The 22,976-nt window shown below is 47.0% G+C and overlaps 2 protein-coding genes across 5 annotated transcripts in view; both read left to right on the top strand.

Moving 5' to 3' along the window:
* HACL1 (2-hydroxyacyl-CoA lyase 1) overlaps positions 1-720 on the top strand; it is a 57,120-nt gene extending 56,400 nt beyond the window's left edge. For all 4 annotated transcript variants that reach the window (XR_006656227.3, XR_006656229.3, XR_006656228.3 and 1 more), the window contains exon 20: positions 624-720. The gene's annotated coding sequence lies outside the window, so the exon portion shown is untranslated. The remainder of the gene's footprint in view (positions 1-623) is intronic.
* A 6,279-nt stretch (positions 721-6,999) lies between these two features.
* The window catches only part of COLQ (collagen like tail subunit of asymmetric acetylcholinesterase), a 52,664-nt gene continuing 36,687 nt past the window's right edge, over positions 7,000-22,976 (top strand). Inside the window, exon 1 of the mRNA XM_024565872.3 lies at positions 7,000-7,523. Coding sequence (XP_024421640.2) covers positions 7,418-7,523 — 106 coding nt within the window. The 5' untranslated portion in view covers positions 7,000-7,417. The remainder of the gene's footprint in view (positions 7,524-22,976) is intronic.

Genomic DNA, 22,976 nt, shown 5'->3' with positions numbered 1-22,976 from the left:
GAAAGTTGGTTGCTGTCCCCTTGGGGAGCCAGTCTAGCTCTGCAGCCTGGGAGCTGACATCTGGCTGGATGTGCCACTGGGCAGCACAGGGGGTTCAGGTTCAGTCTTGCCAGTAATTGCTCCGCCTGCCAGACAAATGTGATAAATCTCTGCCTCCACCCCCCAGAAGCTCACATAACTCTCAGTTTTCCCATCTATCAAGTGGCAATTATAAGTCTAGTCCCACTGCCTCCCTTGTGAACACCAAATGAAAGAAAAAAGGATTTTATAAAAAATAAAGCCTCTATTTAATGCACCACTAACATGTTTACTGTATAAAACAGCTAAGAAACAAAGGAATTAAATACATAATAGGAATTAAAAGTCGTTCTAAGCGTCAAATATTTCTCGGGATAAAAGCAAAGTAAATGGGTTTCTTTACTGCAGGATTCCCCAGTGGCTTTGGTATGCTGATATACATTGTAAATTTCCAATATAAGTTGCATAAAATGGGCAGCAGTTCTCAGTTTAGGTGAACGCCTTGGCTTTTTTAAAAACGGAGTATCTCTTAGAATGGTTGGATCTCCAGCAGTTTGGGAAACATTGTGTTGGGTAAGTCATTGTCATTATGTGTTTGCATCCAGGTGGCTCAAGATCAGCCCAGTGCCAAAGTCTTCCCTGAAAGAGTGAGAACGGCCAAGCTCCCTGCCCTGCAGATGGAACTGCAGGCTTAATGTTTGTGTGAGTCTGATTAGTCTCACTAGACTTACTAGTTCTCCAGGTTCTCTGGTCATCTCTCCTTCGCATCTGAGGCTCCATCAGTTCCAGCTCTGATTTAACTTGAGCTGCCAGGGCACAGGGAGCTGTGAGAAGGGACTTTCCCAGGGCTCCTCAGCTGCCCAGGCTTGTCTCCCTCCTGCTGATGCAGCTGCCAGTGGGGGGTGGGGGGGGGCGGGGTAGCCAGGACTTTAGAGTAACAGAATCATGGTTAAAATTCTGGACCAGAACGACCAGGCTCAGAGCTCTGTTCTCTGCCAAGACCGGCCCAGCACGGTCTGCCCCCTCCTTTCTGCGTGTCGGCAGGGGCTCTGTGGACCTCAGATGTGCAGGAAAGATGTCTTTCTTCTTTTTTTTTCCTTCTTCTTAATTCCTAAGTTGCCAAGAATTTGGTTTTATTTTTAAAAAGACTTTTATTTTCCAACGACAAGTTAAGTAATGCGCATTGTAAACATTTCCACAAATGTGTATAAGGTTGCACAGGAAAGCTTCCCTCCTCTCATTGCTCACGTTTCCATCCCCAAAGGTGTGCTGTCCTTGTCGTCTAGGTCCTCTGTGCACGCGTAAATCATGGGGAAGCAGATTTGCTTGTTTGCTTGTGCGTTTGGTTGGATGACCGCAAATTTGCAATGTCACTCCACAGTATTTCATGGGTGACCTTCCATGTCAGTGCATAAATGTGAAGGACCTTTTTCTTATTTTTTTAAAGTCAAGTTTATTTAGGGAAAACTTACATAAAATAAAACTCACCCTTGTTAAGAGTACAGTTTGGTGAGTTTTGACTAAGTAGACAACACTCCAATCAAGATAAAGATTAGCCCTGACCAGCGTGGCTCAGTTGCTTGGGTGTTGTCCTACAAAGGGAAAGGTCGCTGGTTTGATTCCCGGTCAGGGCACACGCCTGGGTTTCGGGGTTGGTCCCTGTTCTGAGGGCGTGTACAGGAGGCAACCAATTGATGTCTCTCTCTCACATTGATATTTCTGTCCCTCTCTTTCTCCCTCCCTTCCCTTCTCTCTATAAATAAATAAATTACATATATATATAAAGGACACTTTTATCATCAAAAAAAGTTCCTTTTGCAGTCCATTCTTTTCTTATAGCTCTAACCCCTGGTAGCCACCAATCCGTCGTTCTCATTCCCATAGTTTGCCTTTTGCAGAACGCCGTGTAAGTGGAAGTATTTAGTATGTAGCCTTTTGTGTTGGTCCCAGCGTCATGCGTCGAGATCCATCTGTGTTACTTGTTTCTGTAGGTCATTGCCTTTTACTGCTGCTTCGTACTGCACTGCACGCCCTTTGTTTATTCACTCACCAGTTGGTAGCCATTTGGGTTGTTTCTAGTTTCAGTACTTAAAATTGTCCGTATTTTCAATTTTAGCCATTCTAGTAGTATGTAGTTGTATTTCATCATGGTTTTCATTTTCCATTTTCCTAATGACTAATGATGTTGATTGTCTTTTCATGTGCTTTTTTTGCCGTTCATATAGTTGCTTTGGTAAAGTATTTATTCGCACCTTTTGCCCATTTCTTTTAATTGGGTGTTTGTTTTATTATATTGAGTCATAGACGTTCTTTATATATTCTGAATATGAGACTTTTGCTATACATGTTTTGCAATTTTTTTCTCCCAGTCTCTGGCTCGTTTATTCAATTTAACATTGTCTTTTGAAGAGCAGAAGTTTTAAAATTTTGATGAAGGTTAGTTTAGCATTTTTTTTTCTTTTATCGTTTGTGATTTTTTTTGTCGTAGTTAAGACATTTTTTTTCATGGAAGCAGAGAGTAAGGTGATGGTTACCAGGGGTGGAGGTGGGGGGGAGTGGGGAGCTGTGGGTCAGAGAGCACGGAGTTTAACTTATGCAGGATGAGTACGCCCCAGAGGTCTAACCCGCAGCCTGCTGACTGTAGTTAATACTGTTGTACTGTGCACTTGACATTTCTAGGAGATTAGCTCGTGGGTGTTCTCACTACGAAGAAAGGTAACTATATGAAGTGATGAATATGTTAACAGTTTGACTGTAGTAATCATTTCACAATGTATGTTTATATCAAAACATCATGTGGCACAACTTGAATTATCCAATTTGTATTTAATTTTTTTAAAGATTTTATTTATTTCTAGAGAGAGAGGAAGGGAGGGAGAAAGAGAGGGAGAGAAACATTGATGTGTGAGAGATATGTTGATCAGGGTTGCCTCTCACACACCCCCAGTGGGGACCTGGCCCACAACCCAGGCCTGTGACCTGACTGGGAATCAAACCAGGGACCTTTCAGTTTGCAGGCCTGCACTCAGTCCACTAAGCTACACCAGCCAGGGCTAACATTTTTTTAATTTAAAAAGAGAAATCTTTGCCTAATCCAAGGGTCACTAAGATTTTCTCCTGTCTTCTTCTAGAAGCGTTAATAGTTTTAGCTCTTACATTTAGGTCTATGATCTACTTTGAGCTAATTTTTATGTATGGGGCAAAGTAAGGGTTAAGGTTCATTTTTGCTTGTTTCGCATATGGAAGACCAGCTCTTCCAGTGTCGTTTATTACAGAGATGACCTTACCCTTGGTCGTGACTGTGTAGTGTTTGACTGGATGGACGTTCTGTGAGTTACTCAACAATCCCACATTCGTGGAGAGTTAGGCCGTTTCACATTCGAGGCTGTCGTGAACACCCTTGCACCTAACCGCTGCAGTTGAGTGAGCATTTCTGCAGAATTTCCGAGTGAGATGGCATGGGCGTGGTAAGTGTTGGTGGGTAGCCCAGGCTGTCCTTCAGTATGCAGCCCCACCGACAAGGCCTGAGGAGGAAGGCTCTGCCGTTGATTGGACTTATTGGTATAAGCCTTTTACAAATATACAATAATTTCCTTCTGGAAAAACCTAATAGCCTGTGTTATTAGATTATGAAAGATTCAGAGCTCTTCCAAGAAGGTTTGAAGAAAAGATAATAATTTCTGCCTCAGTCAATTAGGGAAACCTCACAAAAAATAGGCTCTTAAAACACATGCTACATGGGAAATGGAAATTTACAAGAAAACGATTGAATAGGTATTGAGGGCTTATAAGTACCTCTGTGCTGCGGCCTCCCCAAAGGGTAGAGGTTTCTGAAATAACCTTGTTCAGCAGTGACTTGCCCCCTAGTGGCCCGAATGAGTACATTCAGCCTCCAGTGTTCCGGTCCATAGACCCTCACTCTCTCACTAGACTCACCAGAGCCCTCTGTTGTACCAGGCCTGGGCCCCCCAGCGGCATGCGCAAAGGCACAGAGGGGTGCTGAGAGGTGCACGTTGTTCAGTGTGGCTGGAGCATAAAAGTTATGCCACTTTTCCTACTTTCTTTTCACCCCTGCAATGGTATGATTTCATCAACTTGACCTGATATCGTTCAGGACCTGTTATTAGGTGACAGGGACTGATCGTCCTGGGGCCCAATGGGTCCCCACGGAGCTATGGAACAGTCCCCCATCTTCAGGGACGTTAACACAGGTTAAATAGCAACACGAGGTGGTTTAGAAGAAGTTCAAGAACAACACCAGCAGGTGTCCCAAGCAGGACAATATTGATATCATCCGTGGCGACTTCATGCTCGCTGGTGAAGTCTGCATGCTGAGGGAGGGAATGAATCACTCTGGCTACTCAGAGTGGGGGGTCTGAGCTGGATGCTGAAAGTCCAGATTCTGGCACCAAAGTCACTCAAGAGTCACCTTCCTCCCAGGTAGACTACATCTTTCTTCAAGCCCCCAAAAGCCCACTGCTGGCACCGAGGTTCCAACTGTCAACAAGACCAAGCTCAGAATTTCCTGGCTGAGTTTAGCCAACAATCACAGATCCTTCCATTAAACACTTGGGAGCAGCTAAGTGGGAGTGCCCCCTCTTTATTTTGAACATAAGCCTGTTTATTTTGAATGTGAGCCAAGTATATTCTTTATGCTTTCAAAAGTTTTTCTAATAAATCCTGTATCAGTTAGCCATTGCTGCATAACAAATCATCCCACAGCCTAGTGGCTTCAGGATCCTGAAGGCAGAAACAACAGCCATGTTGTTTGCTCAGGAATCTGTACTCTGGGCTGGGTTCATCTGGGCATTTCTTCAGCTGGTCCCACCTGGGGTCATTTCTGTGACTGCCATCCTCTGGAGGCCCGAATGAGGCTGGATGATCCAGACTGGCCTTACTCTCATCTCTAGTGCCTCATCTCAGATAGACCGATACCTGGGGGCTGGCTGCTTCCCCTCTCTGTGGCCTATTTAACAGTCCAGACTTTTTTATGTAGCAGTTGGCTTCCAAGAAAAAGCAAAAGCAGAAGTTGTCATGCCTATTAAGTGTCACTTTAGTCACATTCTGTTACTCAAAGCCAGTCGCAAGGCCAGTCCAGGTTCAACGGGAAGGGAAATAGACTCCACCTTTTTGGGGGAACAGTATGTGCATACACTGATGGGAGAGGCTTTCGCTGGCCACCCTTGCACCCTAACTGTTATGGCTCCCCGGGTTTTCTTTGTCACCATCTCTATACACAAATTTGAATTTACATATGATTCATCTCATGCTACCTTATTTAACCTTTCCAAAAACCTTTAAAGGGAACATGCCTCCGTTTTATGATGGGAAGACAGAAGCTTAGAGGGAGCACACAATTTGTTCACTGCCATGGCAGAGCTGGGTCGAGCCTGTCTGGTGCTAGAGCTGATTCACCTTGTATCATGCCTCTGCCCAACTCCACCTTCCCCCAGAGTGAGGGTCAGTCGCTGGACCCCAGAGTCCAGTAAATACCAAACTATTTTGAATTGAGTTCCACGAGGTACTGGGACTTATGTAGTTTACACCAAAATAGACAACTCTGAATAAATAAAGAAAATATTTAATTATTTTAGTAATCTAAGGACCTCTATAACAGGCTTTATAAACTCAGAAGAGGTATTCATTTAAGGATGCTATGCTTTTTATGTGAAGAATTTTGTCTAGCCAAACATCAAGTCAATGATGCTATTTTTCCAAATATAATTTAAAAAAATTAAACTTAATGAGGGTCAACATTGGTTAATAACATTACATAAGTTTCAGGTGTACAAGTCTATAATACATCATCTGTAATCTGTAGCAGATGATGTATTATAGACTTGATGATGCTTACCACCCAAATTTTAGTCTATGTCTATATGAGTTTATTTGTTTTGTTTGTTCATTGGTTGCTTTCTGTTTTATATCTCACATATGAGTGAACATATGGTTCTTGTCCTTTTCTATCTGATGTGTTTTGTTTAACATTATACTCTCAAAATTCATCCACGTTGTTGCAACTGGCAATACACCATCCTTTTTTATGGCTGAGTAGTATTCCATTGTGTGTATATATATATATATATATATATATATATATATATATACACACACACATACATACCATGTCTTCTTTATCCACTCGTCCACTGAAGGACACTTAGATTGTTTCCACGTTTCAGCTACTGTAAACAATGCTGCAATGAACATATATCTTTACAAATAAATGTTTTCAAATTTTGGGTTAGACAACCAGAGGAGGGATTGCTGGGCCATATGGTAGCTCAGTTCTTAATTTTTTAGGAACTACTCACTTGGTTTTCCATAGTGGCTCTAATTCCCACCAGCAGCGTACAAGGGTTCCTTTCTCTCCAAAGCCTCGCCAACACTTGTTTCTTGTCTTATCGATGACAGCCATCCTAACAGGTGGGAGGTGGTATGGTATCTTCTTGTGGTTTTGATTTGCATTTCTCTTATAGCTGCTAAGTTGAGCATCTTTTCATATATCTGTTGGCCATTTGTTCTTGGGAAAAGTGTTCAGATTTGCTGCCCATTTTTAATTAGACTGATTTTTTTGTTGTTGAGTTGTATCGGTTCTTTGTACATTTTGCATATTGGCCCCTTATCGAGGTATTGTTTGCAAATACCTTCTCCCATTTGGTTGTTTGCATTCTAGTGTAGTGTGATAAAGAATCATTCACTTTCCAATCCATCGACTTTTTAAATTTATTTTGCTTTGCATGGGATAAAGTTTGCAACTTCTGAAGAGAGAATAAACACTTTTCATGGAAAAAAACTGTTTTGGAAAATATAACACCTCTGCCCCCACTTTTTATTGGATAGTTAAAGGAAAAAAAATCCAAGGTCAACTCCACATTTGTCTCCCAGTGGGTGAAAGCATCACAGACTGACAGCAGAAGGATTTGTGTCCACGGAAATTCAGCTTGAATCAGGAGAGTTGGTTCTGCGAGGCTGCAGGGCACCTAGGGGGTTGCTGGTGGGTAATCAATGGGAAAATCCATCTGCCCTGGAGGACCGCTTCTAGTGAGCACTAAGACTTAGCTGCCTGTTCGCCACCTCTTCCATGGCCACTTATCTCAGGCTCCAAAAAAGAAAATTCTGACATCTTAATTTTAATGTGGACATTTTATCCAGTGCTTGAGATAAATATAACCCTGAGTAGTACGGCGAAGGTTTAATGGGAAATGGTTGGCATTCTTTCTTCGTAGAGGCACAGGGAAAGGAGAAAGGGAGAGAGAGGGAGAGAGAGAGGGAGAGAGAGAGAGACAGGAGAGAGGCGAACAGCAGTGGGGAAGACAAAAGCAGAGATAAGCAAGGCTCCAAGGCAGCCTGGACGCGAGGCTGCTGAGAACCTGACACATCCCAGACCCCAGCCAGCATGGTGATCCTGAATCCAACGACTTTGGGAATTTACCTTCAGCTTTTCTTCCGCTTTGTTGTGTCTCAGCCTACCTTCATCAACAGTGTCCTCCCAATTTCAGCAGGTAAGTGATGACTAGACTTTCCTCTCTTCCATCTGTTTGGGGCAGGGGGAGGAAGGAAGATCGTTTTGCAATACGCCCTGATATATTTTCCACTATACCCTTGGTGGAGGGAGGCTGGAAGGGGATCAGCCACCGTAGCAAGCTTTCTGTCACTCCAGCTAGTCTTGGAAGTCCCTGCTGTCCTTGTTCCTAACAGCCCCCACCCACTGCTCAAAGCCAGAGACTTTTAAAAATCGCTTCTGCCTCCCCCCGCCCCACATCTCTCCATTTGCTGGATGATTTCATTGTGGTTGGGAATTGTGGGAGCTTAAAAGAGTTGGGAAGAAGTGCAAGGGAGAAAGAAGTGAGTCTCAGACGTTTCTATAAATACATCCCTGACCCCTTCTGAAGGGGGCTTGACTCAAAGGGCATGATGTGGAATGAACATGCCTCTGTCCCAGTGCGGGCAGTGTCACCGGCTGCCAGGACTGTCCCACCGAAGGGAAGAGAGTCCTGCTGGTTCTCTGGGGGGCTGGGGGCCCCGTGCAGCCTCAGACTAGGTCTTCCATTTCACCAGCCCTTCTGCTCTTCTGTTGTCTTTTCCCCCCCCGCGTGGGGCCTTCTCTTCAGCCTCAGATGAGGCAGCTAGGAGAAGGAGGCTTTCCGGGGAGAGGAAGAGGGGCTTGGAGTGACAGCCAGGCTGGAGCTGGGTGTCTGCTGGGTGCAGTGCTGGGAAATGAAGGAAAGGGGCTTTTGCTGGCAGCCTGGCGACCTTTTCCGTTGCCCTCGTCGTCCTGTCTGACCCAGAGTAGGGGAAGTATTGGGTTACCTGCATGGCCTATTTAAACGTTTCTGAGCAAACACAAATATTTTCAGAGGGCTTAGGGAGGCTGACAGCCCTTCTCAGTCACCTCAGTCACCCGTGCCTCTCTCTAGAAATGGCTCTCGCTGCCTTTGCTGGAAACACAGGCTCTCAGAGAAGGCGTAGCTCTGAATTCAGTCTCAAACCCCTGTCCATTCATAAAAACGGTTCGTCAGCATGCTGTGCTGCCAACGTTTGTGGGCCCTGAGGGAAGGACTTAGGGAAGCATGTGAGGCTAATTATAGAAGGGGGAGGAACTCAAGGAGGGGGTAGGGCATCTGTGGAGAATATTGAGGGGGGTGTGGAGGGGGCAGGAAGGGCGGGTGGTTGTGCCACCACAGGTGTGCCAACATGCTCCCCACAAATTCAAGTCGATAAGACTTCTGGGAGTGAGTGAGTCATCATTCCCCAATTCAAGGGAGAAACTTGATAGTTAATTTGGTCTAATTTGGTGACTCTTAACCTCTTCGGGGCCATCGATTCCTTTGAGAATCTGCTGAAGGCTTGGGCCTTAAGGAAACTCAGTCCTCTGGTTCTAGCCCTGCGTCCGATGGACTCTCTGACTTCTGGGAGGTGGCTGGCCTTGGACTGTAAGCACCACGTGGGCGGGGCGTCTGTCGTGTACATTTCCCCAGGGTCAGAACAGTGCCTGGCACGTGGCAGGTGCTCAATAAATATTTGGTGACTTGATTGATGAATGAACAAATAAAACCTTTCTCATCTGTAGATTGGGGCATGCTGTCATTTTGTATCACTTAATTTAGATAGTGCCAGAATGGCTAATGAGTTCTGAAAGCTAGAGAGAAAAGAGCCTCTGACTTTCTTTGAACTCCTTGCCCTAGAGAGAGCCCTGGCATATCTCAGACATCTTTTTAAAATTTTAATTGATTTGAGAGAGAGAGGGGAAGCGGGGAAGAGAGAGAGAGAAAACATGGACATGTTGTTCCGCCCACCACTGCCCTCATTGGTTGTCTTGTATGGGCCGTGACCGAGAATCAAACCCACTAACCAAATGAGCTACCCGGCCAGGACTAGACAGCTCTGAAGTGAGACTTTGTACAGATGGCCCCACTCGGGGTAACACTAGGAAAAAGGAGCAGCTCTGGTAGTACTGAAGAAGTATACTTGAGTGAAGGGACCAGTTTCAGAGGTTGTGGGTAGGATTGAGGGGACCAACAAGGAATGTTGAGAAATTAGCAACTGTGGGAAGCTTTTACCACCCCTGTGCTTGAATAGGCAAGAGGAGGAAATGGGGAGATGGATCCCAGGAAGATTTAGGACCTCGGCGGAAAGGTCACTGAGCAGGAGTATTAATCCCGGAGGGAACTAAAAAGGGGAGAAGGTAGAGAGGAAATACCCCGACTTCTCTTTCCTCCAACCCAACCACCTCTTGGTAGTGCCCCGCATTGGCCAAACCCCACCTGAAGCCCAGGCAGAGAAGCTCCTCGGTGCCGTCATGGGGGTCAGCCTCTGGGGTGCAGAGTGAAGGGAGACAGGTGGGCATGCAGGATAGCGAGGCCGCACATCTATAGGCACCTTCTCTGAATTGCTAGGTCCAGACCTTCTGGTTGGGAATGTGGTCTTTAGACATTTAGTGAAACAGTAAGGCCGAGCTGGGAGAATCAACAGAGAAAATCTCTGCTTTCTGTTGTAGAGTTACTTGGCTTTGTCCCCTTCATTTAGTCACCAGGGCTTCCTGATAGCACAGTTCAGAAGTAAGGCCCTGAAACAGGAACTATTCCCTTAATTCTTTAAAATATTTTCCAATTGGATATGAATTCTATATTCAAGCTTGTAGATTCTTAATCATCTGATGAAGACAAGCCCTGTGCATGTAGAAACATTGGCCACCAGGAAGATCTTTTCATTTCACCCATCACACCTCAGTGAGTGCCCACCACTTGCTGAGTGCTGCAGGGGACACAGAGACGAGCGGGACGCTGCCTATGCTCTGGGGAACCCATGGTCACTTGCTGTTGGCACACGGGCATCCCAGGCAGCACGCGCTCACTTCCCCGGAGAGGGGCAGCGATGGAGGGAGGGCTCTTATAGGCCTGGACACTGGTGCTTACTTTCAGCCTCTCCAGGAAAGAGTGCATACCAACAGCACCAGGCACTGCACCGGCTACCTGGATCCCACACTCCTTCCCTGGCAGCCTCCACTGCCCGGTCCCAGAGGAGAACCAGGAAGGGAGCAAAAGAGCCTCAAAGAGGCCGAAACGGGTGATAGAAATCTGGGCACGAAAGCACATGCTTTTGATGCACAGAAAACAAGCTCAGGCCTTTACTCCAAGCCTACTAACTGCACTCCGGACCCCATTCTAACTGGCTTAGGGAGGTTTCTGGAAGGGCGATGAATTCGCTCTTGTGTGTTAGGTTTTGGGAGCGAAGCTGCTGCTAAAGATGCACACAGCGACAACAGCAAAAAAAGACAGCTCGTAAAATTGGTTCCAAGGAACATGGTAAAGAGCTAGGGAATAGTTCTGAGATCAAAACGGAATAGTAGACTGGAGTTATTTCTAGAGCCTCTGTTTTGTACGTAACCCCTGAGGGCATCATGGCTTCCACTATGATAAGCACGGATGACCCAGTGAAGACTGAATTGTGGTTTCTTTATTTTGCCTAAGAAGGCAAATATGTGTCAGATATATTTTAGAATAATTTATATTGAACATGGCCCTAAAATCTTAAATGTCAGGAACCCTAACTTTGTTACGTTGTTTTAGCCATTGCTGGATGATACACTACCCTCACACTCAATTGCTTTAACGACAATCACTTGTTAAACTTCACATGTTTGGGGGTGGGCTAAGGGGCAGCTGACCTAGCTTGGGCTTGGCTGGCCCTGGCTGGCCTCACTGTGGTCTGTGGACTGACTCAGCTCCAGGAGCCATTCACAGATGTAGCTCAGTTGTATAATTTCCAGAATGTGGTGGCACAGACCCAAGGACCATAATATTTATAGACGGGCAGACCTTCCACACACTCCAGTTTATGTAATTCTCACAGCACCCCTGGGATGGGTGTGGCATCTCTTTTACTTTTCAGATGAAGAAAGAGAGGTTCAGAGAGGTTAAGTGACTTGCCCAAGATCACACAGCTTGTATGTGGGAAAGCTGGAGGCTGGAATCCTGCCCTCTGATTCTAAGTTGGGGGCTTTTATCAATGTGACTAAATCTGCTTACGGCCGTGGGTAAATAATGATATTAGATATTAAAGTCCTGTAGGCTACCCCTCTAGCCTTTGAAAACTCAGCTCTAGATTCTTTTTTAAAAAATTCTTCATTCCTTCCTTTTAAAATTAAAAAAAATTCAATTAGAGTTGATATATAATATTATAGTTTCCGGTGCTCAGCATGGTGGTTGGACATTTGTATAACTTAGAGGTGATCTCCCTGATGAGTCTAGTCCCCACCTGGCACCATACATAGTGATTACTATGCCCTGTATTCTTTATTCTTTCTTGCTCGCTCCTCAGGATATCATTGCTGAAAGCTCTTAGCAAAAGAGTGAATTTGACTGGTTACTAAAGTGTGCATGACTTACCAGGATACTGGTTTGTCTTCCTTTTGGAGGTATTTGTGCTTTAACACTGGTTAAAGTTCTAAGCTAACGTGTGTTCTGTAAGATGAGCTTCATCGAAGGTATTTGGGGCGGGGCGGGGATGAGGCCTTTGTGGAGTCAGGGGAATACCATCTCACAGGCATTCTCTTCGGGCACTGTGAGCAAGCTGCCCTGTACCTGCTCAGACGGTTGACTTCCCTCTTCCAATGCAGGATCTCTCAGGCAGGCAGGAACTCTCCAGGTGATGCTGGGTCAAGGTCTCAGAGGCCAGATGGTGAGAGGACCCCAATCCAGTCCTGTGGAGTGAGTCATGTGGAAGAATGTGACTTCTGTCTGGGCGCTGGACTCTTCTCCAGTTGGCTGCTGAGACATGACCCGGAGCAAGAGTTTTGTGACCTGTAGGACCTGATGGCTAGCCCTGCGCTCTCCTGACTGGAAGCCAGCCAGGCCACCACTAGGGAACCGTCGTGGCCTTGGCAGTAGATTGTGGGCCATTTATTTGTGTCTGATGTTGATCAACTATTGTTTGATGCACTTCCCAGCCATCTCCTCCGATTTAGCTCCCCATATTTCCTCTAGATAATAAAATTAGGGAGAGTTCTTAAATGGGAGGTTCTCTCCAGAGGTCCCAGCTTTCCCACTTCTCCCCATCCCACACCTCTGAAGTAAGCAGTGGACTCATCTCTAACTCGGATGTGAAGAGAGGTGGGTGTGAGAGGTGGGAGGCTTTCCCTTCAGGTGTCCAGAGATGAGCCCCCCATGGCCACCCACCACACTCAAGCCTGCTTTCCTCAGATCCTCAGCCACTGCTGCCACAACCACACAAAAACAGCGCAGGTCTAAAATTGAAAAGAATGACCTTCTGGTTTCAATGAGTCACCAGATAAGCGAGTTTCCCATTTTCCTAAAATGCAGTTCACATCGTAAGTACTACTCATCTGACGCTTATAACTGGTACTGATTATTTCCAAACCTCTCATTTTGCAAAGCACTTTCACAGCCACAGCCGTATTTGCTCTTTACAGCAGTCTTTGTGTGCGGGGCCTGGGGCTGGAATCCTGACCGTTGGTTATCTGCTGTGTGATTGTGGGAAGGTCACATCACAGCCGTGGTGAGCCCCAAATTCCTCATCCGAAAACGGGTATAATAGTCTCCGCCTCACAGGACTGCTGAGAGGATTTATGGACTCAGCAAACACTAAGTGCCAGCTATCTGCCTGGAATGGGAGCACAGCAGTGGCCAGACCAAAATGTGCCACCCACACGGAGCTCCTGTCAGCACCCTGAGGAGAACCTGCCCAGCCTGGCCCTCCGGTCCCAAGAGGGGAATGAAGGACCCTGCGGCAGAGCTGAGCTCACAAACCAGCTGCCCAGGGACCAACCCAGCCTTCATGTCTAACCGTGTTCAGCCCTCATGTTGTATACTAAAGAGAGAGAGATTTTAAAAATTTGCCTAGTTGCTAACATTTAAGAATCAAGTGCTTTAACATTTCTTTTTAAAAAATGTTTTTCTGGTATCTCTTTTTAAAAACAAACCTCTTGAAAACCGGGATGACCCGGCAGTCCTGGCCCACATTTTGATATGGCAACAGCTGTTAAGAATGGAGAGGTTGGCGGTCACTCAGCCCCGTTTCCCAAGTCCCCACCACACCCTCTGGTCTGCCTTCCCTAGTACACCCACCTCTCTAGTCCCACCTGCCCTTGTGACTTTTTGACCTTGGGGGCCAGAAGCTCTGCTGGCTTGGACTCTGTCTGCTTCTTCTTTAGAAGTCTTGGGGCATTTTCCCAGCATTCCCAAGCTCTGCAAAGCTCAGTTTGAAAGTCAATGTTCTAGATCAGTGGTTCTCAAGCTCCAGCACTGGTTCTCCGCCCCGGCTAGATGTGAGAATTACCTGGGATGCTTTACAGAAGCCCAGTGTCCAGACTGAGCAGGCTGAGTTCAATAAATCGGAATCTCTCGGCATGGGATCAGGCACTGACAGTGTTCAAAGTTCCCCTGGTGATTCAATTGTGTAGCCGGGGTTAACCATTGCACTGTAGCCAGCCTCAGAATCACCCAAGTTCTGTTACAACACAGACGGCTGGGCGCCATTCCTGGAGTTTCCGATCCAGGAGGTCTGGAGGGGGGCCCACGAGTTTGCATTTCCAGTAAGACCCCAGGAGCTGCTGATGCTGCTGGCCTGCGGACCACACTCTGAGAGCCCCTGCTCACGTTGGCCTCTGAGTTCCTGCATCAGTTTCCTGTGGCCACTCGGTTGGCCATGGGAACATCTCCTGTGTCAAATCTTCCTCTGCCTCTCTCTTATAGGAACTGGTGATTACATGCAGGGCCCATCTAAAACTGCTTGATTTAATCACACCTGCAAAGTTCCTTCTGCCGTATAAGGTAACATTCACAGGTTCCAGGAGTTCAGATCTGGCCTCTTTGGGGGCCATTATTAACCTACCACAGTTACCTTTTCACTGGGTAAAGTGTCCCCCAAGCATTTTTTTTAAGTGACATCAGACTCAAAGTCACAGGTGTATATATCCTGTCTTCATTTGGGTTCCTTCCTACAGCAGACCCTGAGACAAGAATTTGGGTGCAAATAGTTTATTTGGAGGTGATCCCAGTGGGGCAGCGGGAAAGCGAGACAGGAAAGGGAAGGCAGTCAATACCAGGGGAGTCCATGCTCAGGTTCCTGGGGACCTCTAGGGGACAGAGCCCTGGGATATCCATCCACCAGCTTCTGGGGACATGCTTGCCCAAAGCAACTCCCAGGGCTGGAGAAGCTGTCTGACGTAGTGCAGGTGTTGTGGCCAGGGCTGGAAGCCCAGAGGGCCTGATGAATGCGGAGGGATACGGGCAGGGAAGCAACGGCATCAGCCATAGATACTTAGAGAGCAGCTGTGGTTCTGTGGCCCTAGCACAGCTGCCTGTGCCGTCCGCCCCTCCTGGGCAGTGGCACGGGGAGCCCAGAACTCCCTGTCTGATGCAGGAGCTGGGATCCTGTCGCTAAGGGAGCCTGCATTCACACTAGTAATGCTGTCTTGCCTTGAGCACGCTCTATTTGCTAGACTCTCTCTATGACATGTAGTCACTTGCCTGAGGTCACACAGTGCCAGGGCCAAAATTCCAAATTAGGACTTTCTGATCCCCAAATTGTTGCAAAGGCAGAGTAGCCTAGTGGCTAGGAGTAGGGCGTCTGGTGCCACGCAGCCTGGGTTCACATCTTGTGTTTCCATTAGCTTTGTGATGTCGGGCAGGTGAATCACCTTCTCTGTGCCACAGTTTTCCCATCTGTAAAATGGGACACTGTGAGGAGTTACCCCACAGATCAGTTGTGAAGATTAAGTGGGCTAATTATGAGTATAAAGTACTTAAAAGAATGCCTGGTGTGTGATGTAGAAACCTTTTTGTCATTGTTTCCAGAGAGGCTCATGATTTCCTCTAAGATGCATTTGTGTCAAAAGGCAAAAGTCCCAAATACAACCCAAACTTTTGGCTTAAACTACACAGCAAGTTCAGGCAAACAGAGGAGCTCAGCTGTCACCTATTGTCCGTTTGTGAATCTGTCCCTAAAGTAGGGACACGTAGACCAGGGAAGGAATCTCTTCTCCTGTGACTGGCTCTCCCAGATGGCTTTAAAAACACCCCTGGCCCTCTTCCATCTCCCTGCCCGGAGCCTGCAGCTCCATTCAAGCTGGCACTTCTGTCTCCACAGCAACCAACATAAGCACAGGCGTGACCATGTGCTGGGAGCTGGCGACAGCTGAAGGAGAGGCCCCACGGCTGCTGTGGGCTTTGCACGGTAAACCAGCTGGGGCCTGAAAAAAAAGAGGCAAGGAAAGAAGGAGACATGAATTTGAGTTGGAAGGCACCTCGCCTTCTGGGCCTCCCCCTCTTTTCCCTACTCCTCCCACTGTTCGCTCACTTGGCCTTGTTCGGGTCTTTTCTGAGAAGTCTGGAGAAAGTGCCAGGAGCTTTCCTGCTGTGGCTGGTAGTTCTCTCTGGGGACGCGTGCTCCAGGAGGGACTTTCCAGGGATCTCAGACCCAGCAGGGGGCTTCCTGGGGACCCAGGAAGTGGTGGCTGGGGTGACGATGGCTGTCCTGCCTGTGGAGACCTACTGGGGCTTTCACACTTTACTATGACTCGAGAGTTGAGATGTTTGAGCTTGTTCCCTCTGTGAGGGGCCTGTGGGGTGCGTCATATCACTGGTGGTTGAAACTGGCTTGCCCCTTAGTGCCCAAACAGAACGGGCTCAGTTTGAGCGCCTTCATCCTGGGGTGGCCCTCAAAAGTCTTCTAGATTCTCTGTGGTCATTCAGAAACCAAATTCTCCAAATTGAAATAGAGTATGACAACCTTTTCCCTTCTTTTCCTTTTTTCCGAGAGCTTTGAGGCAAGGTCAGTGTAGGGAAAGTAAACAGGGAAGAGACAAATGTCCTTTGTGTGCGGGGAGCAGCAGGGCCCTGAGGGAGCGGTGTGGGTTTGGGTGGTGCGCTCCTCCGTGCTCCGGGTCTGCCCAGAGACAGGGAGGAGTGGGAGGCTGAGCTGGGCATCTGGACAATCTGCGCCCTGGAAGTGCTTTTCCCAGTGGTGTCTCTCTCTTTTTTTCCGTCTTTAATTATCTAAATCTGCTCCAGCCCGCACTTTCTCCTCTGGGCAGCTGTGGAAGTGAGAGCACTGATCCTAACTGTAACCCTAACCCTGACCAGGACAGGCATGGAGCTGTATGCCATGGTGATCGCCGCTAAGGTTCTCTTGTTCAGGTCCGGCTAGAAGGTGGTGTGGGGACGCTGAGTCAGTGGGTTGGCAATTCGCCTGTTTACTAATGTTCTCGGAGAGGCATTGCGGCACAGTGCTAAGGCGCTGAGGTAAAATTTGGGAAACTTGGCTTATTTCTCTGGACCTGACACTAACCCCTGGGATACATGTATAGTGTTAGACAAGCCATTTGTTCCTCGTGAGACTTAGTTTCCTCATCTGTAAAATGAAGGGATGGACCAGGTGTCAAAGATCCTTTTAGCTATAGCCTTTCTCTGACTTGGTGGCTACCAAAGTCAAGTTTGCTTGCTAATTTCCACACTTAGCACCTACCCAAAGAAGGGGTCTTGGCGTGTGTTTCTTTTCTGAGCATTGGCACCTGAGCGTCTGTGAGGCGAGAAGAAAAGGCATGGGGCACGTTCAGGCAGCTCTGGACTCGACTGACGTCTTCGTGATCCACTAGCTGAGTGACCTTGGCCGAGTGGTCTTGGTTTAATTTCTTAGCATCTCAGTTTCCACCTCTGTAGACTGGGGAAAAAGAACGCCCACCTCATTAGATGGCAGTAAGGATTCAACAAGGGGACAGGTAGAGCTTTGCCCTGCTCCGGGAACACAGTGAAGCTCTCAGTTACTAATTGCAATACTATTCCAAATGATAGTGAGGGATCTGGAGTCGGGCCCTATGCTTCCTCCTGGGATGTTTCACTTCTACTCTAATTCCACCTGCTTTGACTTGGTGGCTGGAGAGGTTTGCTTATGGTGCTGAGTAGTCTGGTTTCAGAACTGAGACTCCATTGAAAGCCCAAGGCCGAGCAGGGGACATTACAGTAGATGGGCTGTGGAATTGGAGGTCATGTCTCTTAGAAGCCCTGTTCCATGGGACCTTGAACGTCAGAGCCTCAATTTTCCACACCTGGAAAAGGGAGGCATAATAGAAGATAATTTGAGGGGTTATTGTGAGGGTCGAAGGAGAGAGCATTGGAGGGCCTAGCTCTGAGCTGGAAGGGTATTTCGTCAGGAGTTGTTGTGCCTTGAGGAGTGACACTGGACTTCCATGACCTGAGAGCCCAGGCTCACTCCTGAGGGTAGAACAGCTTACTGAGCCCACTAGCAGGCAGGCCACCGTGCAGCTGTGAGGGAGAAAGCTTCTCACTTCCCCAGACAGAGGTGAGCTCACCAGGAAACCCCACAGGCCACTATAGCGCCGAGAGGACCCACCCTTGGGAAACTGTGCGGTTCTGTGCGGAACCCAGCTGGTAAGACCAGCCGCTTCCCGTATCCAGTTCATCCAGGTCAGGAAAGTGGGCTCTCTGTCCACACAGCAGCTGCCTTATGTAGCATGACAGTTTTGCCCCCTTCAAAATAGATGGTGGGTGCCGCCAAGTCACCAAGCCTGGCCGTGTGGGTCCTCCAGGCAATCGTAGGAAGATTACTAAATATGCATTTAAAATTTTCAAATGGCATGTCAGCAAATGGTAGCTGAGTTGACAAATAGACTCAATTTTCTTGCCATATGCCCATCTGCTGCCACTTTGCATTTTGTCCCATGTTTTTTCTAAACGAGGCAATAAAATCCATTTAATTGATTCAAATCCTCTTCATTATTATTACTATCATCATAGTTACATCTACCTCTAAAATAATTATGACTACTACATGAGGTATATATTTCTGATATACTCCCCGTCAATCAAATAACCAACAGTCATTGCACCTCCTACTTACTATGTACTTAACTGTTATATGGACCAAGAAGATTCATAAGACAGACTAACTCAAGGAGTCCTTGGTCTGTTTGTGACCTCAGAAGAACACAGATGAGCCAAGTGCATCCCCGTGGGCCTGTCTCAGACACACAAGTAGTTGAGTTTCTGTGAGAGCAGTGCAATTAGGACAGGCAGACAACTGATCCGGGGTCAAGTCACAGCCCCGCCACTTTCCTGGGCACTTCTTTGAGCCTTAGTTTACTTACCTGTCAAGTGGAGAAAATATTAACAAGCCCGAAGGCCATTGTAGGCCAGTGCTAAGACATAATAAATTTCAGTACATGTCACTGAGTATTGACGTTTGCAACCTATGTAAAGGGAGTTGAAAGAATGTTTCTGTCATCTGCTTTAGGTCAGATAAAATGCCTTCTGGAAAACCAGGAAACAAACTTATGTCTTACATCAGAATATATTACAAATGAATTGGGATTTAAATATAAAATATGAAAGTATAAAATTATTAGAAGAAACCCTGGGAGATTTGGGGGGGGGGGTAACTTGACTATGCAGAAAAACTCAGAAGCCATTTAGAAAAGCTTCTACAATAAATTCTACTACCTAAAAAAGAAAATTGGGTGGGAAAAACAATATAAAACAAAATCAAAGGGCCAAAACAAACTGGGGGAATATTTGCAAGTCATATATAAGAAAAAAATTTTAAGAAAAGGCTAGAAACCTCATGGAAAAATGAAAAAGGTACATGTGAAAATATCTCCAGCCTCATTCACTATAAAAGAAATGCAAGTTAAAACCACGCTGAAATACCATTTTTTATTTATCGGGTGGGTTGGAATTCAAAAGTTCTGGCATCTCGTGCTGGTGAGGGTGCATGGAAACATGCTCATCTGCTGCTGTGGGAGGGGTGTGGATCGAGGGACGCTCTGTGGAGATGAATTAGCCACCATGGGTAAAAATCACAAATCTACCTACTCTTTGTCCCAGCAAGTCTGCCTAGGAATTCATTCGATTCGATGGCCATGCTTACCAACACGGGGACGCACGCAGAAGGTTATTTGCTTGCATCATTGTTTACACCAGCAGATGTTTGCAGATCACCCAAATGCACATCAGTCGGGGCCGGGTGAACAGATCATCATTCTTCCAAGTGAAGGAATACTATGCAGCCATAGAGGGGAATGTGGATGCATTTTATGTAGTTACACAGAATAACCTCTTACAAATACCGTGGAGAAACCGAGAGAGGACCCTATGAATGGTATTATGTTGTAAACAACTCTTTGAGTTAGAGGGGGCAATACTGTACCTGCATGTTTGTTTCTGTATGCATAAAATAGTCATGAACGTATACACAGGAGACTAAGCAATTGCTAGTAAATAATTGGAATTGGGACAGGCCTGGGAGAAGTTTCATGTATATCCATTTATCCCTTTTAGATTTTGAATCACATGTATTATGTATTCTAAACAATTAAACAACATTCCATATATGCCTGCAAAGCAGAACCTTTCATCCGGAGCACAGGAAGGGACTTTTCTGCCTATAAAAGTCTGTTAGCCCCAAATTAGCAATGGGAATTGCGATCCCAGAGGCTTTCCACAATGGTATGATCACACAATTATTGTGCTGCAGAAAGCCTGAGGTTCATCTTGCCAACTTGTTCAGTGGAGCAGCTCTATTGTTCAGCTGAGTCCAAGGAGCTCAGCCAGAGGTTCCCCACTTTCTGGAATTCAGGGATTTGAGTCAGTCACTGGAACCAGTGGGTAGAAATGTCTGTTTGTGCCAACAGGCAGCCAGGGGCTGCCCAGGGACCCTACTCCCTCCTCAGCCACCTGCTGTGAACCCTCAAATAGCAAATACTGCAGTCGGAGGGGCAGGGATGAGGGGCTCTAGGCAAAGGGTTAAGTGAGCCACGTGGTTCTGAGTCACAGTGTCCATAAAGCTACGATGTCACCGTGGAAAAATGAAGGCACGGGAATGTAATGGCTGGAAACACAGGGTCTTTCCACTCAGCCCCAGTTGTCAGCAAGTGTAACCTGCCCTTCGGGCCAGATGCAGCTGGGTGGCTTTGTCTCTGACCTGTGGCCAGATCTCCCGAACAACTCTAGAAACTTGGCCTCCCCTGTCAAGCCTCAGCAGAAGATTTAATAGCACTCGCTGATTTATGCCGGCCGCTGTAATCAAATTCAGAGCCGAGGCGCAGCCAGCCTCGGGGAGGTTTCTTGATGTTCCTTTGCCTCCTAATAACATTGTCTCCTCCTTCCTCTCTATTTACCACATGCCATTTGGTCAAATTAGAACTTGAACTCAAAAAAGCAGATGCCTTCCTTTAGATAACGTCCAAAAAAATTCCCTTGTGGGAGGGAAGAGGGATGGATTTGTCTCCTCGAATCTGTGCTCAGTTGAAGGAGCCGCTTTTGATATACGACTTACTACAAAATAAAGACCAATATGGGATGATTTTCCTACATCCTTGTAGCTAGGGCAGACTTCTCCTTGGGGCATCTCTGTCAGGGGCGGAGGAGAACCTCCTTCTCCTGTTTTTCGTGGAGATTCAGTTCCCTGCGCACGGTCTCCTAACGAGTAGCCACAAGCTCCTCCAGGGCCCGTTGCTGCCCTAGCTCTGTGCAGCTCCGGGGCCCCCAGATATCTGCCAACAAGGGTGTTGGACCGACCCACCCCCACCCCTAACCCTTGTGAAGGTGTCTTCTGGTTTTCTGTTGCCTACTTAAAATTATTTTACTCCTTTTCATTATGAAAAATTCCAAACATTCCAAAAAAGTGGAAAGAGTTGTCCAGGGAACACCAATATGCCCACTCTTATGGGCTGAACTGTGTACCTCCCCAAACTCATTTAACTGCAGTGCCTGAGAATATGAATGTATTTGCAGATAAGGCATTTAAAGAGGCGATAAGGTTAAATGAGGCCGTAAGGGTGGGCCCTAATCCAATCTGACTGGTGTCCTTACAGGAAGAGGAGGTTTAGATGCAGAGAGAAACCAGGCATGCGCAGAGGGAAGGCCATGTGAGGACACAGCTAGGAGGCAGCTGCCTGTAAATCGAGGAGAGAGGCCTCGAACAAACAAACAAACAAAACCCCCAAACCTTCCAACACCTTAATCTTGGACTTCTTGCTTTGAGAGCTGTTAAAAATTAATTTCTGTTTTTCAAACCCCCCCGCCCCGGAGTACTTTGGTAGTCCTGGCAAACCAATACCCCCACCACATGGATTTTGTACTTGTTATCGTTCTGTATGTTTACTATATTATATTTTTATTTACCCATCCATCTTATTTTCTGATCGATTTAAAAATGAGTTGCAGATTCTTCGCCTGCTTTGAAGACTAAACTGTTCGATGGAGAAAGTAAATGCACATTTAATTGAAGGCCCTTCGTGGCCGGGATCCTGAGGGAGGCAGCTAGGATCCTACAGTGTGAGTTTGCAAACAGGAAACGGCCGAAGTTGAGTCATTGTCAGGCTCGATTCGAAAGGCAGGGAACTGAGTGTTGGTAAGCTCCTCCAGCTTCAGCTGGCTGTGGTGGCGACACCGGCCAGTTCTGCTGAGGTTCCCTGCTCCTTCTCTTTGGCTGGTGGAGGAGTGGGGGGGGGGGGGGGAAGAGGTCACCACTTTGTGCTAGTAACCAAATCTGCAGAAGTCTCCAGGGTCAGACATCTTGATTTAATCCTGGCTTAGTACCTACTGGCTGAGTGGGACCTTAGGTGCCTCCCTGAGTCTCTGAGCCTTGCCTGAAAATGAGCATGATAGACTGACATGCACCTTGTGGGGATGTTGTGAGGATCGGAGAAAGGTGCCGAATCGAATGCTCATGGGATGCTTCCCGTGGCTGATGCCTCACCGCTGGGGTGGGGTGATGCTCTTTGCTGTAACAAGCAAGCGCCCACATTTCAGTGACTTAATCTAATCAAGATTTCTGCTCACACAGCAATCCAGTGTCCCTGCTATAGGGCTCTCCTGATGGGGATTCTCTCTCAGCTGACTTACTGGGATTCTTGTTAAACCTGGGTTCTGTAAAGACAGATGCGGAAGCCCAAGTTCAAAGCTTTGTTGAGAGTCTTTGTCAGTGGGAAGGTAAAACTCAAGTCCTCCAACTTACTTCTCTGCCTACCTAGCTTTGGTTGGGAGAGTCAAGCTGAGGTGCTCTGGGGCTGGGGGAACCCCAGGCTTTGCCCCGCAAAATGCAGGTGTGTTTGCCTGACACTGGGAGCTCTGGGTCCTTGGGAAGGCTGCTGAGTTATCCAGGCCACACAATCTCTCTGTGCAGCAGCAGCCGGAGACATGGCAGGGGAAGATGCAAGGCAGGCTTCGCTTTGGTGGAGATGATCAGGGAACAGGCCTGCGTGTGCCAACAGAAGGGACGGAAGCTTCTGGAACAGTGCCCAGGAAAGCGGTATTCCAGAAGTGCTCTTCTGGCCTGGTTGATAAATACCAGAGCTGCAATTAAGACAAAATACTGTGAATATGACACCTGCCGACAGCTGCAGGAAGGTCCCGGAAACTTTTATTATGAATTATATTTGCAGGCAGCTCTGCTGTGGTGAGCTAGTGCTTGTGCCA

Source organism: Desmodus rotundus, chromosome 8 (assembly GCF_022682495.2).
Source record: "Desmodus rotundus isolate HL8 chromosome 8, HLdesRot8A.1, whole genome shotgun sequence".
NCBI classification, from domain to species: Eukaryota; Metazoa; Chordata; class Mammalia; order Chiroptera; family Phyllostomidae; genus Desmodus; species Desmodus rotundus.
Note: the sequence above shows the minus strand (reverse complement) of the source record. Positions and strands in the feature narration are given on the sequence as shown.